The 27,684-nt window shown below is 33.9% G+C and overlaps 1 protein-coding gene across 1 annotated transcript in view; it reads left to right on the forward strand.

The window, feature by feature from the left end:
* The window catches only part of LOC142223206 (uncharacterized), a 136,921-nt gene that overhangs the window by 55,662 nt on the left and 53,575 nt on the right, over positions 1-27,684 (forward strand). Inside the window, exon 2 of the mRNA XM_075293060.1 lies at positions 21,186-22,233. Coding sequence (XP_075149175.1) covers positions 22,147-22,233 — 87 coding nt within the window. The 5' untranslated portion in view covers positions 21,186-22,146. The remainder of the gene's footprint in view (positions 1-21,185; positions 22,234-27,684) is intronic.

Consider the following 27,684-nt stretch of genomic DNA (forward strand, 5'->3'; position numbering starts at 1 on the left):
AAAACCTATGACATATGGTCAAGAAGCCTCTCCATCCTCAACGTGAGTCTGTTTGGTATGGTTTATGGTCAGGTGGTGTTGTTGGAAAATATAGTAGGATCAACAGTTATGCGAAATGATTGATAAGTTTTCGATGGCATCCGATGTGAACAACGTTTACTTTCAACTGCTGCACAAGCAACTTAATCATTTTTCATTTACGGTAAAAGTTACCAGGTCGTTATCACAATTGGCCTCCGAGATCTTGTGATTTAGCCCCTTGCCTCTTTTTTTCTTGGAGGCCACGTGAAAGAAACGATCTATGTTACTAGCCCAGCGTCGTGATACTACACTACAAACAGTTTCCTTTTGACGCTTTTTTACAAGCAAATAAAAAAATGTCTAGAGACAATCCTTCTCTCAATTCGGATTTATTTGATCTAGCAGAATGTCGTTTGTATAAAATTTCGTTCCAACGAAAAGTATATTTTTTGTGGTATATCGAGGACATAGAACAACTAATTTGGTTATGCAACATTTCATGAAAATGGATATGGTTTCGTAGCGGCTAGTTGGTCGATATTGATATTCATTATTTACGAATACCTTCTTCTGTATAATGAAATAAACACCCGATCACTTATTTCAAAATATTGCACTTTTCTTTGAATACCATAATAACACCTTAAAAGTTGAATTCTCTTCAACTACTCCTACTCCTCAAATTCTCCTGTTATTGCCATTCACTTGTACAGATTATGGAACATGAGAAATTTGACGGATTTATCAAGAATAAAAATTAAGCAATTTCTCAGACTTTAAGTTTTCCTTGAAAAAAAAAAAAACAAAATTTTCTTCTTAAAACTTTCTGTTGACATTGTTTCTCTTACAGTATGCTCGTTATTTTTTTGCCAACTCGTCAAGAACTAAAAACAAAAAAAAAAAAACAAAAACTTTGAGAAACTTTAATGAAAGTGAAAAACACAGAAATTTGTCCAATGGAAAAGTTTTACCCTCAAAGAGGGAATTCAATTAATTCTGTTTTTATGACATCTGAACACAATGTTGCACAACATTATAGGCGCCTAAATGGGATGAGGACTACGACATCAATTCAATTCAATTTCAGATATTGCCGTAAACACTAACACTAATTACAATTTCAATTTCCTTTTTGTTGCTGTTTGACAACTGTTTGCTAAGTAAGTGATCCACTTCATTTCACACTTTCAGTTCAATTGCACTTCCGGTTTCAAGTGGACTTATTGACGACTAACAGTCATGACAATTAAGGCAAATGTGAATGCGTTTGTGCTTCGAGAATCCTTGGCTGTCTCTCTGACACAGGTGAACGGGGAGCATAAACGTTGCCCCGTAGCTTAATTCAGCATCCAACTAACATAGATTTAAGTCTATCTATATGTATTGAAGTGGGTCGGCAGAATTAAGAACGTTTGGAAAATCTAAAAGCAAAATTATACATTTAGCTATTAACAAATTATTGGTATTTGTTTTTCTCGAACCAGTTTTGCTCTCTTCTATTAAACTGGGTATAAATTATTGCTTATTCCTTACTAATCGACTCATTCTATTTTATATGACCATCTATGGTTCTTAGTTTGTTTTTGCATCATTTGCTTTACTTCTTTCACCTGCTAAGTATAGGCCAGTGTAAGAAGCATTTGCAAATATGATAATGATTTAAATACTTTCCATTCATGTTTATACTTTGTGCTGTTTTACCTCCATTCATTTTTTTTTTATTTTCAAACAACAGCAACAAAATGGAATAGAAAAAAACAAAGAATTGTAATTAAAAGGAGAAAGAGAAATACGTCAAGCACAAAGGCCGGGCTATAGATGAAACCGACTTGAGAGAAATTTGCATACATATTTATAGTTTACCTTGTGCCGATGGTCTGTATTTGATGATCCAGCTTTGATTCTATGCATTATAAACGATATTTTGTACTCTGGTATTCAAAAGGTAAGAACATTATATACAGCCACTGGTTATGTGAAATAAAACTCAGTCAGCCCTTGAAAAATGAAGTCAAAATTTTTTTTTGCTTTTACATCGTATAGAAGCGCTAGTGTCCGCAGATTATAGAAAAAAGGTATCGGTCCGTGATTCTAAATTGAAGAACGTCTAAATAAATAAGGTTGGGATATACCGTGTATGTTCCCATCAATAGCTGCTGTCACAAATAGGTTTACAAAGTTTCAATGTGGTCCCATGTTGTGAAATGTAGTTTATTCGTCGGCTGAGGCGACCCCCAATGTCTCCGTAAAGACCCACTAAACTTTTCGGAATAAGAACACAAGTGCTTATCTTTTTTGAGTAAAGAATTCTTTAATTTTTAATTTGGTTTTATTGATTGAAACTATTTTATAATTTACTGGTGTGATATATGAAAATCTCTTTAATATCATCACCGTGGTGCAATGGTTAGCATGCCCGCCTTGCATACACAAAGTCGTGGGTTCGATTCCTGCTTCGACCGAACACCAGCGGTGGATTATCCCACCTAAGTAATGCTGGTGATATTTCTGAGTGTTTCAAAGCTTCTCTAAGCGGTCACTTGTCAATGAGCTTAACATGGAATCGGGCAGCACTCATTGATAAGAGAGAAGTTCACCACCTAACCTAACATAATATCATCAAAATCCAATGGTTGCAAGCATTCGGGATGCCATCGATTTGTAGATAATCAGGAACTGAGATGAAGTAAGAATTCGGCTGTTGGATAATAGGTAAGTTATAAGAACTTCGACTCGTCGGTTTCTTGATGAGAATGCCTATTTGTAGAGATTCGGTTCATTGAAAATCGATAGTCGATGCGAAATTTGTTTCGTTGGTGATCAGTAGTGATGTGAATGTGGGTTGTTCGATGCTCGGTAGTTGATGAGAAATTCGGTTCACTGATGATCGGTTGACGATGAGGACTTCGATTTGTTGATGAGGTATTATATTCGCAGATGATTGATAATTTATGAAAGCTTTGGTTTGTAGTTGACCGGAGACACTATTTGGTAGGCGGATTGTTGGTCGTTGCTGTGTAGTTCGGTACGTTGATGATTGGGAGGAGGTGTATTCGTCGATTTGTAGTTAATTGCAAACTAGAGTTCTGGTCGATATATCGTTTTTTTCGTAAGTGAAAATAATATTTTCTGCTTCGTGATGTCTTCATGTTGTTGTAAAAGCGGTGTGGTGTGAAAGTCGTTACGGGGTAGGTAATCGGCTACGGTACGTCTTAGTAACTACTCTACTAGCTAGTCTACGAGCGAACTGTATGCCTGAAAGTCTCATTGGTGGAACTGTGGACCCGCAAATCTCATTAGTGAAACTATAGGCCAAAGGTCTCAGTGGCGGAACTGTTGACTCGAAGATCTCAGTGGGGAACTGTAAGCCCTAAGGTTTCAGCGGTGCTAAGAATATATTCCTCAGACGTCACCAAACACTATAATCGAACTACGAGCAATAAGTCCAAAGTGTCAGCCAGTATCTACCTCGGTCTGCTTTTGGTTGCCGAAGGTCAATAATATAAACCATTCATGTGATGGACTAATTGAGAATTCGCTCCTCTTGAAATATGTCAACCAAAATCACGTTCGTGTAGCACCACTATTCACAATGTGTGAATAGCAGAATGTAGTAACTATACAGGTCCCGTTCTATGCCCACAACATTTTTTTTCTGATTAAATCACGAAATTAATGGATCCAATTAATTTTTTAATTGAAATGTTTTGAATCACAGAAATTAATTGAAAGTCAATTAAAAAATTAATTATTATACCCTCCACCATAAGATGGGGGTATATTAACTTTGTCATTCCGTTTGTAACACATCGAAATATTGATCTAAGACCCCATAAAGTATATATATTCTGGGTCGTGGTGAAATTCTGAGTCGATCTTAGCATGTCCGTCCGTCCGTCCGTCTGTTGAAATCACGCTAACTTCCGAACGAAACAAGATATCCACTTGAAACTTGGCACAAGTAGTTGTTATTGATGTAGGTCAGATGGTATTGCAAATGGCCCACATCGGTCCACTTTTACGTATAGCCCCCATATAAAGGGACCCTCAGATTTGGCTTGTGGAGCCTCTAACAGAGGCATATTTCATCCGATCCAGCTGAAATTTGGTACATGGTGTTGGTATGTGGCCTCTAACAACCATGCAAAAATTGTTTCACATCGGTCCATAATTATATATAGCCCCCATATAAACCGATCCCCAGATTTGGCTTGCGAAGCCTCAAAGAGAAGCAAATTTCATCCGATCTTGCTGAAATTTGGTACATGGTGTTGGTATATGGTCTCTAAAAACCATGCAAAAATTGGTCCACATCGGTCCATAATTATATATAGCCCCCATATAAACCGATCCCCAGATTTGACCTCCGGAGTCTATTGGAAGAGCAAAATTCATGCGATTCGCTTGAAATTTGGTACGTGGTGTAAGTATATGTTTTCTAACACCCATACAGGAATTGGTCCATATCGGTCCTTATTCATATATAGTCTCCATATAAACCGATCCCCAGATTTGACCTCCGGAGTCTCTTGGAAGAGCAAAATTCATGCGTTTCAGTTGAAATTTGGTACGTGGTGTTAACATATGGTCTCTAAAAACCATGCAGGAATTGGCCCATATCGGTACTTAATTAGATACAGCCCCCATATAAACCGATCCCCAGATATGACCTCCGTAGACTCTTGGATGAGCAAAATTCATCCGATCTGGTTGAAATTTTTTACGTGGTGTAAGTATATGTTCTCTAACAACCATGCAGGAATTGGTCCATATCGGTCCTTATTCATAGATAGCCCCCATATAAACAAATCCCCAAATTTGGTTTTGGAGCCTCTGGGAGGAGCAAATTCCATCAGATTCAGTTGAAACTTGGTATATTGTGCTAGTATATGGCCGTTAACAAGCATGCCTAACAAGGCCCATATCGGTCTATAGTTATATATAGCCCTCATATAAATCGATTCCCAATCACACAAAAATTGGTCCATATCAAGTTCATAATTGTATATAGCCCCCATATAATCGACCCGCATATTTCAATTCTGGCTCTCTAAGTAACGCGCAAAAGTCCATATCGGTTCGTAATTATTTGTAGACTATCTATATATACCTTTTTTGTCTAATATATTCCACGTATAGACCAACTTACAATTTAGAAGACGATGTTAAGGAGTTTTAAGGTACCTTGCCATCAGTAAGTATTACCACAACCTAAGTAATTCGATTGTGGATAACAGTCTTTCGTAGAAGTTTCTACGCAATCCATTTTGGAGTTTACATAAGATTCGGCCTGACCGAACTTACGACTGTATAGACTTGTTGTGATTGATCTTTGTTTAAATAATAAAAATTGTTGAATCAATTAAATTTTTAAATGAATATTTTTTTAAAACTCAATCGTTAGATTCAAGCGACATTTTTTTTGGGCTTGCCCAGTTTTTTTAATCAACATCGGGTTACGCTAACCATTGTACTTTGGTGACTTGTGGCATATGTAATTTTTGTTCATCTCAATACCAAAAGCACATGCTGTTGGAATGAAATCATCTTCATAAGCATTAATATAATGGTTCACAACAAAAGCAACAACTTTGAGAGGGCTGAGGAGGGGAAACTAGACTAAGCTGGAACGTAATTCATATGTCTTACACTTAATTTACATGGAGAAATGTCTTCTACGAGTGACCATGTAAAAAAATGTCCAATGTATGTCGGCATGGACACCAAGTCAAAAAGAGACACAATTTTTTTTTCGTACAAAAGAAAAACCCAAGACTGATCCATGAGTCAGAATGTAAGGCATTCAGTCATTGCCAGTGTCATGTCGGCTAGTCCATCCGTCAGATGCAGAGTGAGAATGATGTGGCAACAATGCTCGGGGTTTGGATGAGGCCGAGGAAATGTTTCGTTGTGTTTTTGTAGTATGCAAATCAGGTCAACACCATCAAATTCCCCATCACGTTCGTCTTGGAGTCAACGGCACACAAGTCCCAGAACTCAAAATCATCACCCAGCTATTGACATAGGCATAACAGACAGCCAGAGTGGAACATCCAAAACTAACCATAATCATTGGAATAAGCCTAGTGGCCCACTACATAGATAGAGATATTTTTGTGGCTGCGTTATTTTTTTCTTTTATTCAAAAACGCCTCCACTGCTGACCGGTATATAATGACAGTGAAATTTTATTTCTTTTCGTTGGGAATTTTTGTTTAGTTGAATGCGCTGTGCGCATTTGTTTTTTGATTCAGACATGGCTTTTGTCTTCTTTTGGATTATTTAAATAAATTAAGATATGGCTTTTGTTGTTGTTCTTGTTGAAGTCTTAAAAAACTTTTACTTTTTTTTCAGTTAACGCATGAGTATTAATAACCGAGAGTGTTTTAAGTAAAGGGTGATTTGTTAAGAGCTTGATAACTTTTTTTTAAAAAAAAACGCATAAAATTTGCAAAATCTCATCGGTTCTTTATTTGAAACGTTAGATTGGTCCATGACATTTACTTTTTGAAGATAATTTCATTTAAATGTTGACCGCGGCTGCGTCTTAGGTGGTCCATTCGGAAAGTCCAATTTTGGGCAACTTTTTCGAGCATTTCGGCCGGAATAGCCCGAATTTCTTCGGAAATGTTGTCTTCCAAAGCTGGAATAGTTGCTGGCTTATTTCTGTAGACTTTAGACTTGACGTAGCCCCACAAAAAATAGTCTAAAGGCGTCAAATCGCATGATCTTGGTGGCCAACTTACCGGTCCATTTCTTGAGATGAATTGTTCTCCGAAGTTTTCCCTCAAAATGGCCATAGAATCGCGAGCTGTGTGGCATGTAGCGCCATCTTGTTGAAACCACATGTCAACCAAGTTCAGTTCTTCCATTTTTGGCAACAAAAAGTTTGTTAGCATCGAACGATAGCGATCGCCATTCACCGTAACGTTGCGTCCAACAGCATCTTTGAAAAAATACGGTCCAATGATTCCACCAGCGTACAAACCACACCAAACAGTGCATTTTTCGGGATGCATGGGCAGTTCTTGAACGGCTTCTGGTTGCTCTTCACTCCAAATGCGGCAATTTTGCTTATTTACGTAGCCATTCAACCAGAAATGAGCCTCATCGCTGAACAAAATTTGTCGATAAAAAAGCGGATTTTCTGCCAACTTTTCTAGGGCCCATTCACTGAAAATTCGACGTTGTGGCAGATCGTTCGTCTATTCATGATGAAATGTCAAAGCATGCTGAGCATCTTTCTCTTTGACACCATGTCTGAAATCCCACGTGATCTGTCAAATACTAATGCATGAAAATCCTAACCTCAAAAGAATCACCCTTTACAACGATAAAGGTAATGAAAAATGGTTTATTTGAGAAATCTTCTTTGGCCTCTCGGATGCATTTGGGCTGAAAGTGTTAAAAACAAAAGTGTTCATAAATTATGATATTTTGTGTCTTTTTTTGTTTTCTTTGGCTGAGTTTATATCTAAATGAAATTGTTTGGATGATGATGTTTGTGGTGGTTAATGATAACCTTTTATGGAATGCAAATAAGAGCGAAAGTGGAACGCACATTCCAAGTTCTATGGCTAATGAATTTGGAACAAGATCATTTATTACCCACAAATGAGTAATCATTGTGTGAGCCATGTGAATGGCAATAATTGAAAGTGAAATCTTCAATTATCTAACGATAGATTAAACCATATTAGGCTTAATGGTAAAGTGGTCAAGAACATAATATGGTAATTGAGTTGAAGCCGTTTTTCTTAATGATTCTGGATTAGAAATAAATGGGGGAAATGGCAATAAACTTTCAATATTCAAGGCAATTAGAAAAGTAAAAGTAAGTTTTGTCATTATATGATTTGGAAACATCATAACATAAGATCGGATTCGTTCAGAAAATCAATGTAGATAAGCAAGAAAATTATATTTGACATATCTATTTAAGGCTCTAAAATAGCTCTGCATTTTCAATTTCAGACAAATCAGATGAAAATTTACGTATCCAGATGCTCAAATAATAATAAAATATAAATATAATAAAAACAGATTTATATGGGGGCTATTTAAAAACATGGACCGATATGACACAGAAAAAAAATATCACCAAAATATTTCCAATTAAAATGTTAATTGAATCTTTTTTAACTAAAAATTTATTGATACAATTAACTTTTTAATAAAACTCGTGAAAATTAGTCAGTTAAAAAATGATGAAATTTGCTTCTCCAAGAGACTCCAAAACCAAATCTCGGAATCGGTTTATATGGGGGCTATAAATGATTATGGACTGATATGGACCACTTTTGGCATGGTTGTTAAATATCATATACTACTACCATGTACCAAATTTCAACCAGATCGGATGCATTTTGCTTCTCCAAAAGGCACCGGAGGTCAAATCTGGCGATCGGTTTATATGGGAGCTATATATAATTATGGACTGATAGGAACCAATTTCTGCATGGTTGTTGGATACCATATACTAACATCACGTAACATATTTCAAATGAATGGGAAGAATTTTGCTCTTCCAAGGTGCTCGGGGATGTCAAATCTGGGGATCGGTTTATATGGGGTCTATATATAATTATGGATCGATATCGACCAATTTTTGCATAAGTGTTTGAGAACATATATTAACATCACGTACCAAATTTCAACTGAATCAGATGAATTTTGGTCTTCCAAGAGGCTCTGGAGGTCAAATCTGGTGATCGGTTTATATGGGGGCTATATATAATTAAGGACCGATATGGACCAATTTTTGCATGGTCATTAGAGACCATAAACTAACATCATGTACCAAATTTCAGCCGGATCGGGGATCGGTTTATATGGGGGCTATATATAATTATGGACCGATGTGAACCAATTTTTGCATGGTTGTTAGAGACCATATACTAACACCATGTACCAAATTTCAGCCGGATCGGATGAAATTTGCTTCTCTTAGAGGCCTCGCAAGCCAAATTTGGGGGTCCGTTTATATGGGGGCTATACGTAAAAGTGGACCGATATGACCCATTTGCAATACCATCTGATCTACATCAATAACAACTACTTGTGCCAAGTTTCAAGTCGATAGCTTATTTCGTTCGCGAGTTAGCGTGATTTCAACAGACGGACGGACGGATGGACGGACGGACGGACACGCTCAGATCGACTCAAAATTTCACCACGACCCAGAATATATATACTTTATGGGGTCTTAGATCAATATTTCGATGTGTTACAAACGGAATGACAAAGTTAATATACCCCGGATCCTATGGTGGAGGGTATAAAAAAAAAAATTAATTGATGCAAACAATTTTTAATCAAACTAAAAATGCAAAGAAGTGATTGAAAATAGTTACGTGTTTAATTAAAAATATAAACTCAGATCATTATTTTAATCAAACTATTTTTATTTAACAATTAATTAATTCCAATTAACAATTTTATCAATGTTGATTGCACAACTCAATTAAGTATTTAACTGATTTTTTTAAAAATTAATTGAAAATTGGTTTGAAGTTTAACTAATTACATGAATCAATTAAGAAACTGAGTGAGTTTTCCAATCAACATTAATTAGTTTTTTGATTGAAATCAATTAATAAATTAATTGATTTTTAAATTTTAAATTTTTTTGATTGTAATAAAAACTATTTGAATTTTGCATCAACATCAATTAAATATTTAAATGAATCAATTAAAAAATAATTGAATTTTCAAATCAAATCAATGAATTTGTTAACCAAATATTTTTTTATACACAATTAAAACTGTGATTTAATTGTCTTCATTCATTTTCGTGATTGAAGACATTTCAGTTCAAAATTAATTGGATCAATTAATTTCGTGATTGAATTATAAAGTTATTTTTTAGTTTGAACCACACTTTGAACTTAACATGTTTGCAAACAAAAAATTAATCTATATCACAATAGCTTTTTTATTGAAGGCTTTAGGCTATTATAACAGACAGACGGACATCGCTAGATCGTCTTAAAACTTTTCCTGGTCGAGAATATATATTTTATATAGCATATAGAAATATATCTGCCGCAAACGGAATGGCAAACTTAATGGGGGTATAGCGTCAACATAATAATTAGATCGTTTTTGTTTTCATTCATCATTCATTAGCGTAAAATGAAGTAGCCTAGATATTCGTATTTAAAAGAAACGTTTCCGTCCTTAACTATGATCTGTCCTTAATATTTTAATGCATTAAACCCTTAATGCAGATAAAGAAATTTACATTTCTTCTATGGTACTTTTCCATTTTATTGGAATTCTCACCTAGAAGAAAAACAAATGCAAAACCATAATCAAAATATCCCCGAAGGGGTTTGACAGGAGCCATAAAGCAGAATTGGTAAGAGAGCATGAGCAATGGTAAATGCGAATTTTATTTATTTTTAATTTTAATTTCAATTTCTTAAGATTAATTTTCTTTGTGCAGGTATCTTCATTCTCTCTATAATTCCTTCATTCATACCGCCGATGAATAAATTCCATCGACGACGGATGGTCTGTGGACAGACCGCTGGTACCATCAAACAACTATGCAGCATATGATTCCAACTATTCCTCAAAAGAGGAATAATAAACCAGTTTCGTTATATTGTGCAAAAAAGCAATATAAACCGTATAACTTCCATGGATTGTTTGGGGCAAATATGAATGCAAGAGTTGCTGCTAATAAAGATGCTTTCCATGGAAACACTTTAATGTCTCATATCTTTTGCCATGTGAAAGAAAACAAAAAGAGTTTTCGTTTTTATTTTCAATAACTGGCAACCATCAATCACTAACAAAAGACAAAATTGTAAAAATTAAAAGACCCGCTGAGTTGAGGGGTGCCTTTCGTTTTTACAACAAATAATGGAAGAGTAGAGATGCTTAACTCACATTTCATTTTAATCACTCATGATGGAGTTTTATGGATATGAGTGAAACCTCTAAAGGGGAATTATGATAATCATTGATTATTGGATAAAAGTTGCAAGTTCATGTATGTAATGATGGTTTAACGGACTGAATGATCGATCGATGTCTATGGGAAACTTTATACTTGCCATAGAGATTCCTTTTAAACCAACGCAAATCATTTGTTTTTTTTTTTGAAAATGGTAGTCCAAGCATTATAAGAAGAAGCAATGAGTTTAAAGTACTTCAATATTGAGTCTTATAATTGAATTAATTATTCAATGGCTAATTGGAGGTAGAGCAACTTCTGCTATTTCATGAAAATAGCGCATAATACAAGAGTGTTCCGATAGATATTTAGAATAAACATTTTTCAGCATAACTCGATAAACCTGATCCAATAAGTTTTTACAACATTTGGAAAGACTATTTTACTTATTTGAAATTTGTGGTCTTTCTATAATTTGGAAAATAGACTAATGAGTTTATGGAAAACTTGACTTTACCAAAGATACATCTCCAATCTCGCCGAATTTTCATCAGAACATATGAAAAGAATGAAAAAGTGTAAAGGCCATTATAAGGTGTCTGGAAGTAAATATGTCACCAATTCAATCTAATTTAAATTCAGCAGTAAAATCTCCAATACATTTTTGATTACTTTTTATGAAAAAACAAGTATATACGGCCGTAAGTTCGGCCAGGCCGAAGCTTATGTACCCTCCACCATGGATTGCGTAGAAACTTCTTCTAAACACTGCCATCCACAATCGTTGGGGTAACGCTTGCCGACGGCAAGGTATTTTAAAACCTCCTAACACCGTCTTCTAAATTGTATGTAAGTCCATATATATTAAATCAAAAAAGATCGATCAAATACGCATATAATTCAATTTGACAACATTTTCTATAGACATAAAATTTTGACAAAATTTTTTATAGAAATAAAATTTTAACAAAATTTTCTATAGAAATAAATATTTCAAAAAAATTTTGATAGAAATAAAATTTTGACAAAATTTTCTTTAGAAATACAATTTTGACAAAATTTTCTACAGAAATAGAATTTAAACAAAATTTTATATAGAAATAAACTATGAACAAAATTTTCTATAGAAATAAAATTTTGACAAAAATTTTTATAGAAATAAAATTTTGACAAAATTTTCTATAGAAATAAAATTTTAGTAGATTATTTTTGGCTCGAGTGGCAACCATGATTATGAACCGATATGGACAAAATTTTTGTGTGATTGGAGATCGGCAATATATAACTATAGACCGATATGGACCAATTTTGGTATGGTTGTTAGCGGCCATACATTAACACCACGTTCCAAATTTGAACCGGATCGGATGAATTTTGCCCTCCAAGAGGCTCCGGAGGCCAAATCTGGGGATCGGTTTATATGGGGGCTATATATAATTATGGACCGATGTGAATCAATTTTTGCATGGTTCTTACAGTCCATGTACCAACATCATGTACCAAATTTCAGCCGGATCGGATGAAATTTGCTTCTCTTTGAGGCTCCGCAAGCCAAATCTGGGGATCGGTTTATATGGGGGCTATATATAATTATGGACCGATGTGGACCAATTTTTGCATGGTTTTTAGAGACCATATACCAACACCATGTACCAAATTTCAGCAAGATCGGATAAAATTTGATTCTCTTTGAGGCTTCGCAAGCCAAATCTTGGGATCGGTTTATATGGGGGCTATATATAATTAAGGACCGATATGGACCAATTTTTGCATGGTCATTAGAGACCATAAACTAACATCATGTACCAAATTTCAGCCGGATCGGGGATCGGTTTATATGGGGGCTATATATAATTATGGACCGATGTGAACCAATTTTTGCATGGTTGTTAGAGACCATATACTAACACCATGTACCAAATTTCAGCCGGATCGGATGAAATTTGCTTCTCTTAGAGGCCTCGCAAGCCAAATTTGGGGGTCCGTTTATATGGGGGCTATACGTAAAAGTGGACCGATATGACCCATTTGCAATACCATCTGATCTACATCAATAACAACTACTTGTGCCAAGTTTCAAGTCGATAGCTTATTTCGTTCGCGAGTTAGCGTGATTTCAACAGACGGACGGACGGATGGACGGACGGACGGACACGCTCAGATCGACTCAAAATTTCACCACGACCCAGAATATATATACTTTATGGGGTCTTAGATCAATATTTCGATGTGTTACAAACGGAATGACAAAGTTAATATACCCCGGATCCTATGGTGGAGGGTATAAAAAAAAAATTAATTGATGCAAACAATTTTTAATCAAACTAAAAATGCAAAGAAGTGATTGAAAATAGTTACGTGTTTAATTAAAAATATAAACTCAGATCATTATTTTAATCAAACTATTTTTATTTAACAATTAATTAATTCCAATTAACAATTTTATCAATGTTGATTGCACAACTCAATTAAGTATTTAACTGATTTTTTTAAAAATTAATTGAAAATTGGTTTGAAGTTTAACTAATTACATGAATCAATTAAGAAACTGAGTGAGTTTTCCAATCAACATTAATTAGTTTTTTGATTGAAATCAATTAATAAATTAATTGATTTTTAAATTTTAAATTTTTTTGATTGTAATAAAAACTATTTGAATTTTGCATCAACATCAATTAAATATTTAAATGAATCAATTAAAAAATAATTGAATTTTCAAATCAAATCAATGAATTTGTTAACCAAATATTTTTTTATACACAATTAAAACTGTGATTTAATTGTCTTCATTCATTTTCGTGATTGAAGACATTTCAGTTCAAAATTAATTGGATCAATTAATTTCGTGATTGAATTATAAAGTTATTTTTTAGTTTGAACCACACTTTGAACTTAACATGTTTGCAAACAAAAAATTAATCTATATCACAATAGCTTTTTTATTGAAGGCTTTAGGCTATTATAACAGACAGACGGACATCGCTAGATCGTCTTAAAACTTTTCCTGGTCGAGAATATATATTTTATATAGCATATAGAAATATATCTGCCGCAAACGGAATGGCAAACTTAATGGGGGTATAGCGTCAACATAATAATTAGATCGTTTTTGTTTTCATTCATCATTCATTAGCGTAAAATGAAGTAGCCTAGATATTCGTATTTAAAAGAAACGTTTCCGTCCTTAACTATGATCTGTCCTTAATATTTTAATGCATTAAACCCTTAATGCAGATAAAGAAATTTACATTTCTTCTATGGTACTTTTCCATTTTATTGGAATTCTCACCTAGAAGAAAAACAAATGCAAAACCATAATCAAAATATCCCCGAAGGGGTTTGACAGGAGCCATAAAGCAGAATTGGTAAGAGAGCATGAGCAATGGTAAATGCGAATTTTATTTATTTTTAATTTTAATTTCAATTTCTTAAGATTAATTTTCTTTGTGCAGGTATCTTCATTCTCTCTATAATTCCTTCATTCATACCGCCGATGAATAAATTCCATCGACGACGGATGGTCTGTGGACAGACCGCTGGTACCATCAAACAACTATGCAGCATATGATTCCAACTATTCCTCAAAAGAGGAATAATAAACCAGTTTCGTTATATTGTGCAAAAAAGCAATATAAACCGTATAACTTCCATGGATTGTTTGGGGCAAATATGAATGCAAGAGTTGCTGCTAATAAAGATGCTTTCCATGGAAACACTTTAATGTCTCATATCTTTTGCCATGTGAAAGAAAACAAAAAGAGTTTTCGTTTTTATTTTCAATAACTGGCAACCATCAATCACTAACAAAAGACAAAATTGTAAAAATTAAAAGACCCGCTGAGTTGAGGGGTGCCTTTCGTTTTTACAACAAATAATGGAAGAGTAGAGATGCTTAACTCACATTTCATTTTAATCACTCATGATGGAGTTTTATGGATATGAGTGAAACCTCTAAAGGGGAATTATGATAATCATTGATTATTGGATAAAAGTTGCAAGTTCATGTATGTAATGATGGTTTAACGGACTGAATGATCGATCGATGTCTATGGGAAACTTTATACTTGCCATAGAGATTCCTTTTAAACCAACGCAAATCATTTGTTTTTTTTTTTGAAAATGGTAGTCCAAGCATTATAAGAAGAAGCAATGAGTTTAAAGTACTTCAATATTGAGTCTTATAATTGAATTAATTATTCAATGGCTAATTGGAGGTAGAGCAACTTCTGCTATTTCATGAAAATAGCGCATAATACAAGAGTGTTCCGATAGATATTTAGAATAAACATTTTTCAGCATAACTCGATAAACCTGATCCAATAAGTTTTTACAACATTTGGAAAGACTATTTTACTTATTTGAAATTTGTGGTCTTTCTATAATTTGGAAAATAGACTAATGAGTTTATGGAAAACTTGACTTTACCAAAGATACATCTCCAATCTCGCCGAATTTTCATCAGAACATATGAAAAGAATGAAAAAGTGTAAAGGCCATTATAAGGTGTCTGGAAGTAAATATGTCACCAATTCAATCTAATTTAAATTCAGCAGTAAAATCTCCAATACATTTTTGATTACTTTTTATGAAAAAACAAGTATATACGGCCGTAAGTTCGGCCAGGCCGAAGCTTATGTACCCTCCACCATGGATTGCGTAGAAACTTCTTCTAAACACTGCCATCCACAATCGTTGGGGTAACGCTTGCCGACGGCAAGGTATTTTAAAACCTCCTAACACCGTCTTCTAAATTGTATGTAAGTCCATATATATTAAATCAAAAAAGATCGATCAAATACGCATATAATTCAATTTGACAACATTTTCTATAGACATAAAATTTTGACAAAATTTTTTATAGAAATAAAATTTTAACAAAATTTTCTATAGAAATAAATATTTCAAAAAAATTTTGATAGAAATAAAATTTTGACAAAATTTTCTTTAGAAATACAATTTTGACAAAATTTTCTACAGAAATAGAATTTAAACAAAATTTTATATAGAAATAAACTATGAACAAAATTTTCTATAGAAATAAAATTTTGACAAAAATTTTTATAGAAATAAAATTTTGACAAAATTTTCTATAGAAATAAAATTTTAGTAGATTATTTTTGGCTCGAGTGGCAACCATGATTATGAACCGATATGGACAAAATTTTTGTGTGATTGGAGATCGGCAATATATAACTATAGACCGATATGGACCAATTTTGGTATGGTTGTTAGCGGCCATACATTAACACCACGTTCCAAATTTGAACCGGATCGGATGAATTTTGCCCTCCAAGAGGCTCCGGAGGCCAAATCTGGGGATCGGTTTATATGGGGGCTATATATAATTATGGACCGATGTGAATCAATTTTTGCATGGTTCTTACAGTCCATGTACCAACATCATGTACCAAATTTCAGCCGGATCGGATGAAATTTGCTTCTCTTTGAGGCTCCGCAAGCCAAATCTGGGGATCGGTTTATATGGGGGCTATATATAATTATGGACCGATGTGGACCAATTTTTGCATGGTTTTTAGAGACCATATACCAACACCATGTACCAAATTTCAGCAAGATCGGATAAAATTTGATTCTCTTTGAGGCTTCGCAAGCCAAATCTTGGGATCGGTTTATATGGGGGCTATATATAATTAAGGACCGATATGGACCAATTTTTGCATGGTCATTAGAGACCATAAACTAACATCATGTACCAAATTTCAGCCGGATCGGGGATCGGTTTATATGGGGGCTATATATAATTATGGACCGATGTGAACCAATTTTTGCATGGTTGTTAGAGACCATATACTAACACCATGTACCAAATTTCAGCCGGATCGGATGAAATTTGCTTCTCTTAGAGGCCTCGCAAGCCAAATTTGGGGGTCCGTTTATATGGGGGCTATACGTAAAAGTGGACCGATATGACCCATTTGCAATACCATCTGATCTACATCAATAACAACTACTTGTGCCAAGTTTCAAGTCGATAGCTTATTTCGTTCGCGAGTTAGCGTGATTTCAACAGACGGACGGACGGATGGACGGACGGACGGACACGCTCAGATCGACTCAAAATTTCACCACGACCCAGAATATATATACTTTATGGGGTCTTAGATCAATATTTCGATGTGTTACAAACGGAATGACAAAGTTAATATACCCCGGATCCTATGGTGGAGGGTATAAAAAAAAAATTAATTGATGCAAACAATTTTTAATCAAACTAAAAATGCAAAGAAGTGATTGAAAATAGTTACGTGTTTAATTAAAAATATAAACTCAGATCATTATTTTAATCAAACTATTTTTATTTAACAATTAATTAATTCCAATTAACAATTTTATCAATGTTGATTGCACAACTCAATTAAGTATTTAACTGATTTTTTTAAAAATTAATTGAAAATTGGTTTGAAGTTTAACTAATTACATGAATCAATTAAGAAACTGAGTGAGTTTTCCAATCAACATTAATTAGTTTTTTGATTGAAATCAATTAATAAATTAATTGATTTTTAAATTTTAAATTTTTTTGATTGTAATAAAAACTATTTGAATTTTGCATCAACATCAATTAAATATTTAAATGAATCAATTAAAAAATAATTGAATTTTCAAATCAAATCAATGAATTTGTTAACCAAATATTTTTTTATACACAATTAAAACTGTGATTTAATTGTCTTCATTCATTTTCGTGATTGAAGACATTTCAGTTCAAAATTAATTGGATCAATTAATTTCGTGATTGAATTATAAAGTTATTTTTTAGTTTGAACCACACTTTGAACTTAACATGTTTGCAAACAAAAAATTAATCTATATCACAATAGCTTTTTTATTGAAGGCTTTAGGCTATTATAACAGACAGACGGACATCGCTAGATCGTCTTAAAACTTTTCCTGGTCGAGAATATATATTTTATATAGCATATAGAAATATATCTGCCGCAAACGGAATGGCAAACTTAATGGGGGTATAGCGTCAACATAATAATTAGATCGTTTTTGTTTTCATTCATCATTCATTAGCGTAAAATGAAGTAGCCTAGATATTCGTATTTAAAAGAAACGTTTCCGTCCTTAACTATGATCTGTCCTTAATATTTTAATGCATTAAACCCTTAATGCAGATAAAGAAATTTACATTTCTTCTATGGTACTTTTCCATTTTATTGGAATTCTCACCTAGAAGAAAAACAAATGCAAAACCATAATCAAAATATCCCCGAAGGGGTTTGACAGGAGCCATAAAGCAGAATTGGTAAGAGAGCATGAGCAATGGTAAATGCGAATTTTATTTATTTTTAATTTTAATTTCAATTTCTTAAGATTAATTTTCTTTGTGCAGGTATCTTCATTCTCTCTATAATTCCTTCATTCATACCGCCGATGAATAAATTCCATCGACGACGGATGGTCTGTGGACAGACCGCTGGTACCATCAAACAACTATGCAGCATATGATTCCAACTATTCCTCAAAAGAGGAATAATAAACCAGTTTCGTTATATTGTGCAAAAAAGCAATATAAACCGTATAACTTCCATGGATTGTTTGGGGCAAATATGAATGCAAGAGTTGCTGCTAATAAAGATGCTTTCCATGGAAACACTTTAATGTCTCATATCTTTTGCCATGTGAAAGAAAACAAAAAGAGTTTTCGTTTTTATTTTCAATAACTGGCAACCATCAATCACTAACAAAAGACAAAATTGTAAAAATTAAAAGACCCGCTGAGTTGAGGGGTGCCTTTCGTTTTTACAACAAATAATGGAAGAGTAGAGATGCTTAACTCACATTTCATTTTAATCACTCATGATGGAGTTTTATGGATATGAGTGAAACCTCTAAAGGGGAATTATGATAATCATTGATTATTGGATAAAAGTTGCAAGTTCATGTATGTAATGATGGTTTAACGGACTGAATGATCGATCGATGTCTATGGGAAACTTTATACTTGCCATAGAGATTCCTTTTAAACCAACGCAAATCATTTGTTTTTTTTTTTGAAAATGGTAGTCCAAGCATTATAAGAAGAAGCAATGAGTTTAAAGTACTTCAATATTGAGTCTTATAATTGAATTAATTATTCAATGGCTAATTGGAGGTAGAGCAACTTCTGCTATTTCATGAAAATAGCGCATAATACAAGAGTGTTCCGATAGATATTTAGAATAAACATTTTTCAGCATAACTCGATAAACCTGATCCAATAAGTTTTTACAACATTTGGAAAGACTATTTTACTTATTTGAAATTTGTGGTCTTTCTATAATTTGGAAAATAGACTAATGAGTTTATGGAAAACTTGACTTTACCAAAGATACATCTCCAATCTCGCCGAATTTTCATCAGAACATATGAAAAGAATGAAAAAGTGTAAAGGCCATTATAAGGTGTCTGGAAGTAAATATGTCACCAATTCAATCTAATTTAAATTCAGCAGTAAAATCTCCAATACATTTTTGATTACTTTTTATGAAAAAACAAGTATATACGGCCGTAAGTTCGGCCAGGCCGAAGCTTATGTACCCTCCACCATGGATTGCGTAGAAACTTCTTCTAAACACTGCCATCCACAATCGTTGGGGTAACGCTTGCCGACGGCAAGGTATTTTAAAACCTCCTAACACCGTCTTCTAAATTGTATGTAAGTCCATATATATTAAATCAAAAAAGATCGATCAAATACGCATATAATTCAATTTGACAACATTTTCTATAGACATAAAATTTTGACAAAATTTTTTATAGAAATAAAATTTTAACAAAATTTTCTATAGAAATAAATATTTCAAAAAAATTTTGATAGAAATAAAATTTTGACAAAATTTTCTTTAGAAATACAATTTTGACAAAATTTTCTACAGAAATAGAATTTAAACAAAATTTTATATAGAAATAAACTATGAACAAAATTTTCTATAGAAATAAAATTTTGACAAAAATTTTTATAGAAATAAAATTTTGACAAAATTTTCTATAGAAATAAAATTTTAGTAGATTATTTTTGGCTCGAGTGGCAACCATGATTATGAACCGATATGGACAAAATTTTTGTGTGATTGGAGATCGGCAATATATAACTATAGACCGATATGGACCAATTTTGGTATGGTTGTTAGCGGCCATACATTAACACCACGTTCCAAATTTGAACCGGATCGGATGAATTTTGCCCTCCAAGAGGCTCCGGAGGCCAAATCTGGGGATCGGTTTATATGGGGGCTATATATAATTATGGACCGATGTGAATCAATTTTTGCATGGTTCTTACAGTCCATGTACCAACATCATGTACCAAATTTCAGCCGGATCGGATGAAATTTGCTTCTCTTTGAGGCTCCGCAAGCCAAATCTGGGGATCGGTTTATATGGGGGCTATATATAATTATGGACCGATGTGGACCAATTTTTGCATGGTTTTTAGAGACCATATACCAACACCATGTACCAAATTTCAGCAAGATCGGATAAAATTTGATTCTCTTTGAGGCTTCGCAAGCCAAATCTTGGGATCGGTTTATATGGGGGCTATATATAATTATGGACCGATGTGAAACAATTTTTGCATGGTTGTTAGAGGCCACATACCAACACCATGTACCAAATTTCAGCCGGATCGGATGAAATATGCCTCTGTTAGAGGCTCCACAAGCCAAATCTGAGGGTCCCTTTATATGGGGGCTATACGTAAAAGTGGACCGATATGGCCCATTTGCAATACCATCCGACCTACATCAATAACAACTACTTGTGCCAAGTTTCAAGTGGATATCTTGTTTCGTTCGGAAGTTAGCGTGATTTCATCAGACGGACGGACGGACGGACGGACATGCTTAGATCGACTCAGACTTTCACCACGACCCAGAATATATATACTTTATGGGGTCTTAGATCAATATTTCGATGTGTTACAAACGGAATGACAAAGTTAATATACCCCCTTCCTATGGTGGAGGGTATAAAAAATGTACTCATGGACATTCAAAGTTACAGACTAATAGCTTAAACGAATTTTTTTAACCAAATTTTTTTTCCTGCGTTGTTCACCTTTTTTGTATCGAACCAATTTACATAATAAGTCCTGCACTACTTTATCTCTTACTGATATGTTTAAAACCAAATTCTTCCTGCTTTATTCAGTAAAACAATTTTCTCCTGTCAAAGAAAAATTTTGCTCTAAAAGATAGTCTAAATTGGCTCTTTATTAATTTGTATTACGTTTTCCGTTTTTTTTTTACAGTGACCGATGTGATGAATCTATTAGCTGATGATCAAAGTTGGTAAACAAAAAACACGCCAACATTGCGGCTACAAGCAAAACTACTAAATATACTCTTGCCTCGCGTTGTTCATATTCATCGAACAAAAAAGTTTTCCTAACATTTGGGAAAACTCATCGTTCTTCATCAATTCCATAACATTTTAGTGTTGAACAAGTAACTCTCGAACTGGAGCTCTATACGATCCGCACTGAACGACCTCTCACCCGTTCCTCCTTTTTTTTTGGTTCATTAGTTAATTGGACAGATAAATACATTTTTTTTCGCCACTGTGGAATATGGTATATGCTGCTGTTGCTTTTTATTACGCTGACATCAACTCAGCAATGTTGCAAGTTTTAGTGTGAAAAACAAGAACCGGAAACTTTGGCCATCGCGTGTTGAGAAGTGGCAACAAAATAGAAAATAAACAAAAAACTGCACTGAACATAGAACATATTTTAAATATGGAAATATCACAGGAAAATTGATCGTTTTGGCAAAGCTGATACATAGAAAAACAGTGTCAACAACAAATCCATTGGGAAAGCCAACAAGCACTCCAGTCTACAAGTGGAGGTTTTATGCGTTTTTTTATCTCTCATATGGATTTTGTTTTCATTTCGGCTCGTACGAGTGAGTGCTTCAAATAAATTTCATCAAAAACTATATCCTCTGCCATTTCAATGCAGGAATGAATGAGTGCTTGCGGTTGTTACGACCAATGTTCGAGAGTTTGTGAGTGAGTGAGTGTGAAATATTAAAAATTTCAGAGAGCTCTGGAAAAATAGAAGAAAACAAAAGGCCTTAAAATATAAAAGTTGCAAGGAGAGTGAAAGAGAGAAGAGCCAGAGAGAGAGAGGGAGAGTGGAGACTGTAAGAGGATAGGAAATCAACTGAAGCCTTTTTCATAGAGACAAGCACATTACCGAGTAAATCAAAATGGATACGGTTTATGGTACAAAAAAATATTTCCAGAGTTTATCAGGCGCCAGTGATATCTATCGCAGTCCAGCTTGCAGAGCAGTGGTGAGTTCGTAAAAAAAAAGAAACAAAAATTACGCAAAACATTTATTCAAACTATTATTTCACATATTTTTTCCTTAATAGGAAAAATGGATTTTTAAGGGAGAAGGGGGTTTTTGGCACTCTACAAATCCATTAAAAATACTATGGGAAAACATGAAAGGATTAAATCTCTCAACATCAGAGTGACACATAATATGTTTTAAAGTTTTTTTTTGAGGTTTTTTTAGACTAAAGGATTTTTTTTGTGGGATTTTCTCCCCATCCCTTAATCCTTGTTGATTGCCTTGGTTATAAAGATATTTATTTTAATTTCATTAAGCAGCCACGTTGTTTTTTCGATTTTGCAGTTAGTCCTTAGGACGCCATTCTCTCCCTAAACCGTCCCACTAAAGTTTTCAACTAGATCCCAGGAGAATGTTCAACCATTAGCCCTTGGGGTCTAAGGGGATTTATGTTTGATGGTATTCCATATAAATCGTTATTTTAAAAAGTTCGAATTTCATTGACATATTCGAGATATTGTAAAAATTATATTTTTTGTTAAAACAAGTAAAACCATATATTTTTTTCAGAAAATTTGCTTGAGGGGAGTTTAATACAATTGCAAAAAGTTACATTGCAATGATTAGTATATGCAAGAGCATATCACGAAATGTTATAATCATTAAAAAGTTCGTTTTTTAAACTACGATAAAACAATTAAAATAAACTAATTTAACTAAAAGGTACAGAGTTTATCTGTGTGGAAAAACAATCAAACTTATTGACATGGATTTAATTTAAAATTGGGAGTTGTAAAATTTTTCCTAAACTAAAAATTTGTTTAAAATTCATTTTGTTTTTGAGTTTGATTAAGGAGAAATGTGAAAGACCATTGATGCAGATAATTAGTGAAAACACAAGTATATACGGCCGTAAGTTCGGCCAGGCCGAATCTTATGTGCCCTCCACCATGGATTGCGTAGAAACTTCTACTGAAGACTGTCATCCACAATCGAATTACTTGGGTTGCGGTAACACTTGCCGATGGCAAGATATCTTAAAACTTCCTAACACCGTAATATATACCACATAGTCCATACGAGGTATATATTAAACTAAAAAAGGCCGATTAAATACGTATATAATTAAGTTTAAAGTTTCTATAGAAATAAAATTTTGACAACATTTTCTATAGAAGTAAAATATGGAAAAAATTTCTATAGAAATAAAATTTTTACAAAATTTTCTATAGAAATAAAATTTTGACAAAATTTTCTATAGAAATAACATTTTGACAATGTTTTCTATAAAAATAAAATTTTGGTAGATAATTTTTGGCTCGAGTGGCAACCATGATTATGAACCGATAAGGACCAATTTTTGTGTGATTGGGGATCGCCTATATATAACTATAGATCGATATGGATCAATTTTAGCATGGTTATTAGCGGCCTTATACTAACACCACGTTGCAAATTTCAACCGGATCGGATGAATTTTGCTCCTCTAAGAGGCTCCGGAGATCAAATCTAGGGAACGGTTTATATGGGGGCTATATATAATTATGGACCGATATGGACCAATTCTTGCGTGTTTGTTGGATATCACATTCTAACACCACGTACCCAATTTCAATCGGATGACTTTTGCTCCTCTAAGAGGCTCCGGAGGTCAAATCTGGGGATCGGTTTATATGGGGGCTATATACAATTATGGGCCGATGTGGACCAATATTTGCATGGTCATTAGAGAACATATACCAACACCATGTACCAAATTTCAGGCGGATCGGATGAAATTTGTTTCTCTTAGAGGCTCCGCAAGCCAAATCGGGGGATCGGTTTATATGGGGGCTATATATAATTATGGACCGATGTGGACCAATTTTTGCATGGTTGTTAGAGACCATATACTAACACCATGTACCAAATTTCAGTCGGATCGGATGAAATTTGGTTCTCTTAGAGGCTCCGCAAGCCAAATCGGGGGATCGGTTTATATGGGGGCTATATGTAATTATGGACCGATATGGACCAATTGTTGCATGGTTGTTAGAGACCATATACTAACACCATGTACCAAATTTCAGCCGGATCGGATGAGTTAGCGTGATTTCAACAGACGGACGGACATGCTCAAATCGACTCAGAATTTCACCACGACCCAGAATATATATACTTTATGGGGTCTTAGAGCAATATTTCGATGTGTTACAAACGGAATGACAAAGTTAATATACCCCCATCCTATGGTGGAGGGTATACTAAAGGGTATACTAAAGTCTAAAGTCGGGACCACAACACTTTGTAGTGCATATGAAATATCATATTAAATACTTCAAATTTGGTGAGTAGTAGATGTAAAGACTTATGTTTGGACAAAATCTGTAGACTTAATATTTATTGCACAATGTGGTCTCTGGAGTTGTTCTTTTGAAAATCCACTCAAATTGATTTTTATTGTTGGGAGAAATCGACTTTTAATGAAAAAGTCAATATTATATTGAATTCGACGCTTGATGTCTTTTGGTTTGTTTACGGATCAAACTTACAGTAACACTTCGATTGCTATGGTACCTCCGCTTTCTGCAGCTCCGATTAAGATCCCACTCTCTTGTAGGTTAGTTAAGGTAACAGCCTGTTATTTTAGGTTCACTTGGACTATTCAGTGCATTGTGGTATCACATTTTACATTACGGTGGAATCACTTGGAAAAGCGGTTTTATTAAGTGGTCCCTTGGCTTTGACCTTAGTCACAATTTTGTAATTGGCTGTCTTACTGTACATCCAACTAAAAATTACATTCCGGAATGCAATATATAATAAACGAAATTCCCCTTTCTTAAAATTTTTTTGAGAGCAAATAGACTCAAATGTATGATAAGTGATTCAATGATTGCATGTAGTCAGTTTTATTTGTTCTTAAACATTTTTTAGCATCAGAATGAAAAGATTGCTTGCTTAAAATTCCTTTCCTCAGAGAAAAACTCTTCTTTCCGTGTACCTGATGGTAGAATTAATTATTCTAAATAAATTTCTAAACCTTAACCTTTGATGAAGATATTAAAACTTTATTCTTTTGTTAGCTTACTTCGATATTATATAGTTTAATCTTTATATTGTTCAATTCGAAAAAAAAAAAACATGGCCACTTCAGCGTGTCATAATGAACTCATGAATAGGATAATGACATCTTTGCCAAAAGCTGAAAAGGTTTATTATTTTCCAATACAAGTAAATCAATGAATCATCTCATCCTTGCTTTCGTACAACATCTGCGTAAAGACTTGAAAAGATTCAGGCAAGATTCAATGATGCCGGTGTATTTATCGCTATCGCTATCGTCATCGAAATCATTTTCACAAGCTTCTCCATTGCCATTATGGCAAAGTCTTTTCGTAATTTGTGTTGCTTTTGACATTGCTAGCTGCAAGTTAACTTTTATTCAGAGTAGAGCGACGGAGCGAGGGAGATATAACCTAGGATCATGTTCCTCATCATCTAGGACACATAATCATCACACGCTTTTCACCGGCTGCGTCTTTGGTATATCTTCAAAAAGATTATTACATGAGTCCTAAGATGTTTACCAAGAAGATGATAAGCCTTAAGTACACCAATAATGTCAGGCAGCAATCGAAAAAAGCGAAATAACGTGGTCCCATGAAGAGGAGGGTAATGCAAAGAATTGAAGATGATAGCAACAGAACGCAGTACAACAACGATGTATGGAATGGAGAAAATGATTCCAACATCTGTTGGACTATGGCCAGTCTATAATCCCTCTGATTGGTGTCCTTTATTAAGTCGTTTCACCCGGGATATCGTTATTGGTTCAACTGTGTGCCAGTATTAAATAAAGTCAAACACCATTATGACCACCATTTAAAGATGTCAGAGAAGACACTCAAGTGTTTGTCCTAGGTGGCAGGACACCTTAGGCATGACAAATAATCCGGGAGCTATTAAGGAATCAGTGTTCATGAGTATCATGGATGCGAATAAGTAAATGATTATCGATGTGTTTTTGATTTACTTTGGAACGACCAAGAAAGTGTTTCGGTAATCCATGGTATGACAGCAAATGGCTGATTACACCTCCAGTATTCTCAATATAAGGTAGTAAGAACATTGATTTTTTGAAAATGTAATTTCTTAAAAGATATTATTAACACATCAATATAGCAACAAAAGAGGATTAATGTAATAAGTAATGCTGCGCTGTTTTCTTTGAGATGATATAATTATATGTTATAAAGGTTTTCTTCAGCTTTTGTATGTTTGATAATTAATTAGGTCTTTGTTAAGAAATGAGATTGCACACATCTTCTTGTTATAATTATTTCAATAGAAGACAATAACATGGATCTTGTTCATATGCAATTGTATCGGAATCAATTTATAGAAATATTAAACCCACTGTGTAAAGCAAATCCGCTTGTAGTCCTAAAGATTTAATTGATTGCTTTTTTAGAAACGAAATTACACACATTATCTCGTCTCAATTATTTCAAAAGAAGACACTAGCATTGATGCTTTTCATATGCAATTTCATCCGAATCAATTTATGGTAACAGTAAACTCGCTGTATAAAGTAAAGCCATATGAAGACCTGAAGATTTAAGGTATCCGAGTTTGACGACTCCAAAGTCAAATTTTTATAAAATGCTTCTATAAAAATGTAAATGATTTTGAATGAAGATTAGAATATGGCGATGTTAATCTAAACTTCTTTGTTTCCTTTTAACGAAGTTTTTTTTAAATGTGTTTGTGTATACCAATATACCCTCTTGGCTGTATATCTTACTTGTATGTTGATGACTATATCAATATTTGTGTGGTGATGGGTATAAGAGCTACATGATTCATTGGAGAGTGTGGTACAAAACGAATGCTTTGTGGGTCGAATTTCCATCCCGAAAGGAAAGATGAAAATAGCCAGAAAGTGGAAAAAATTGGTTTTGAGGTAGCATTTTTTATTTTTTTTACATCCTGTCCTGGAATAATATACTATTCTTCCAAATAAACTGTTTACCGCGAAAAGAAATTTTCAACCGATGTTCTTTGGTCTAAAAGGTCCTTAATTTCCTTTGGAAGGAGAGTATTTTTTTTGTGATCTGAAGCAATGAAGATTACCTGCACTTGTCATAGCGCGGAAGTCATGTTTTAAGTATCGGTTGCATTGATTTTGCATTAATGTTTCAGATGTTATTCTATCCCAGTACTTCGGATTTCATTTTCGGAAAAAAATCGGCATATATCCCCACATGATGACGTTTCGAACAATACTAGCTCATATTTTGTGACAAATTCCAAGTCATCTGAGAACTTGAGCGGAATATTTTTCAAATATATTTTGAAAATTTCCTATATTTTATTTGTGCTAGCTGTTTTACATTTGGTACAATTTAAAATTATAGCGAAAATTACACACAAAATATTTTTTTTGATTCAATCACGAAATTAATTG

The sequence above is a fragment of the Haematobia irritans genome, chromosome 2, assembly GCF_050003625.1.
Source record: "Haematobia irritans isolate KBUSLIRL chromosome 2, ASM5000362v1, whole genome shotgun sequence".
NCBI classification, from domain to species: Eukaryota; Metazoa; Arthropoda; class Insecta; order Diptera; family Muscidae; genus Haematobia; species Haematobia irritans.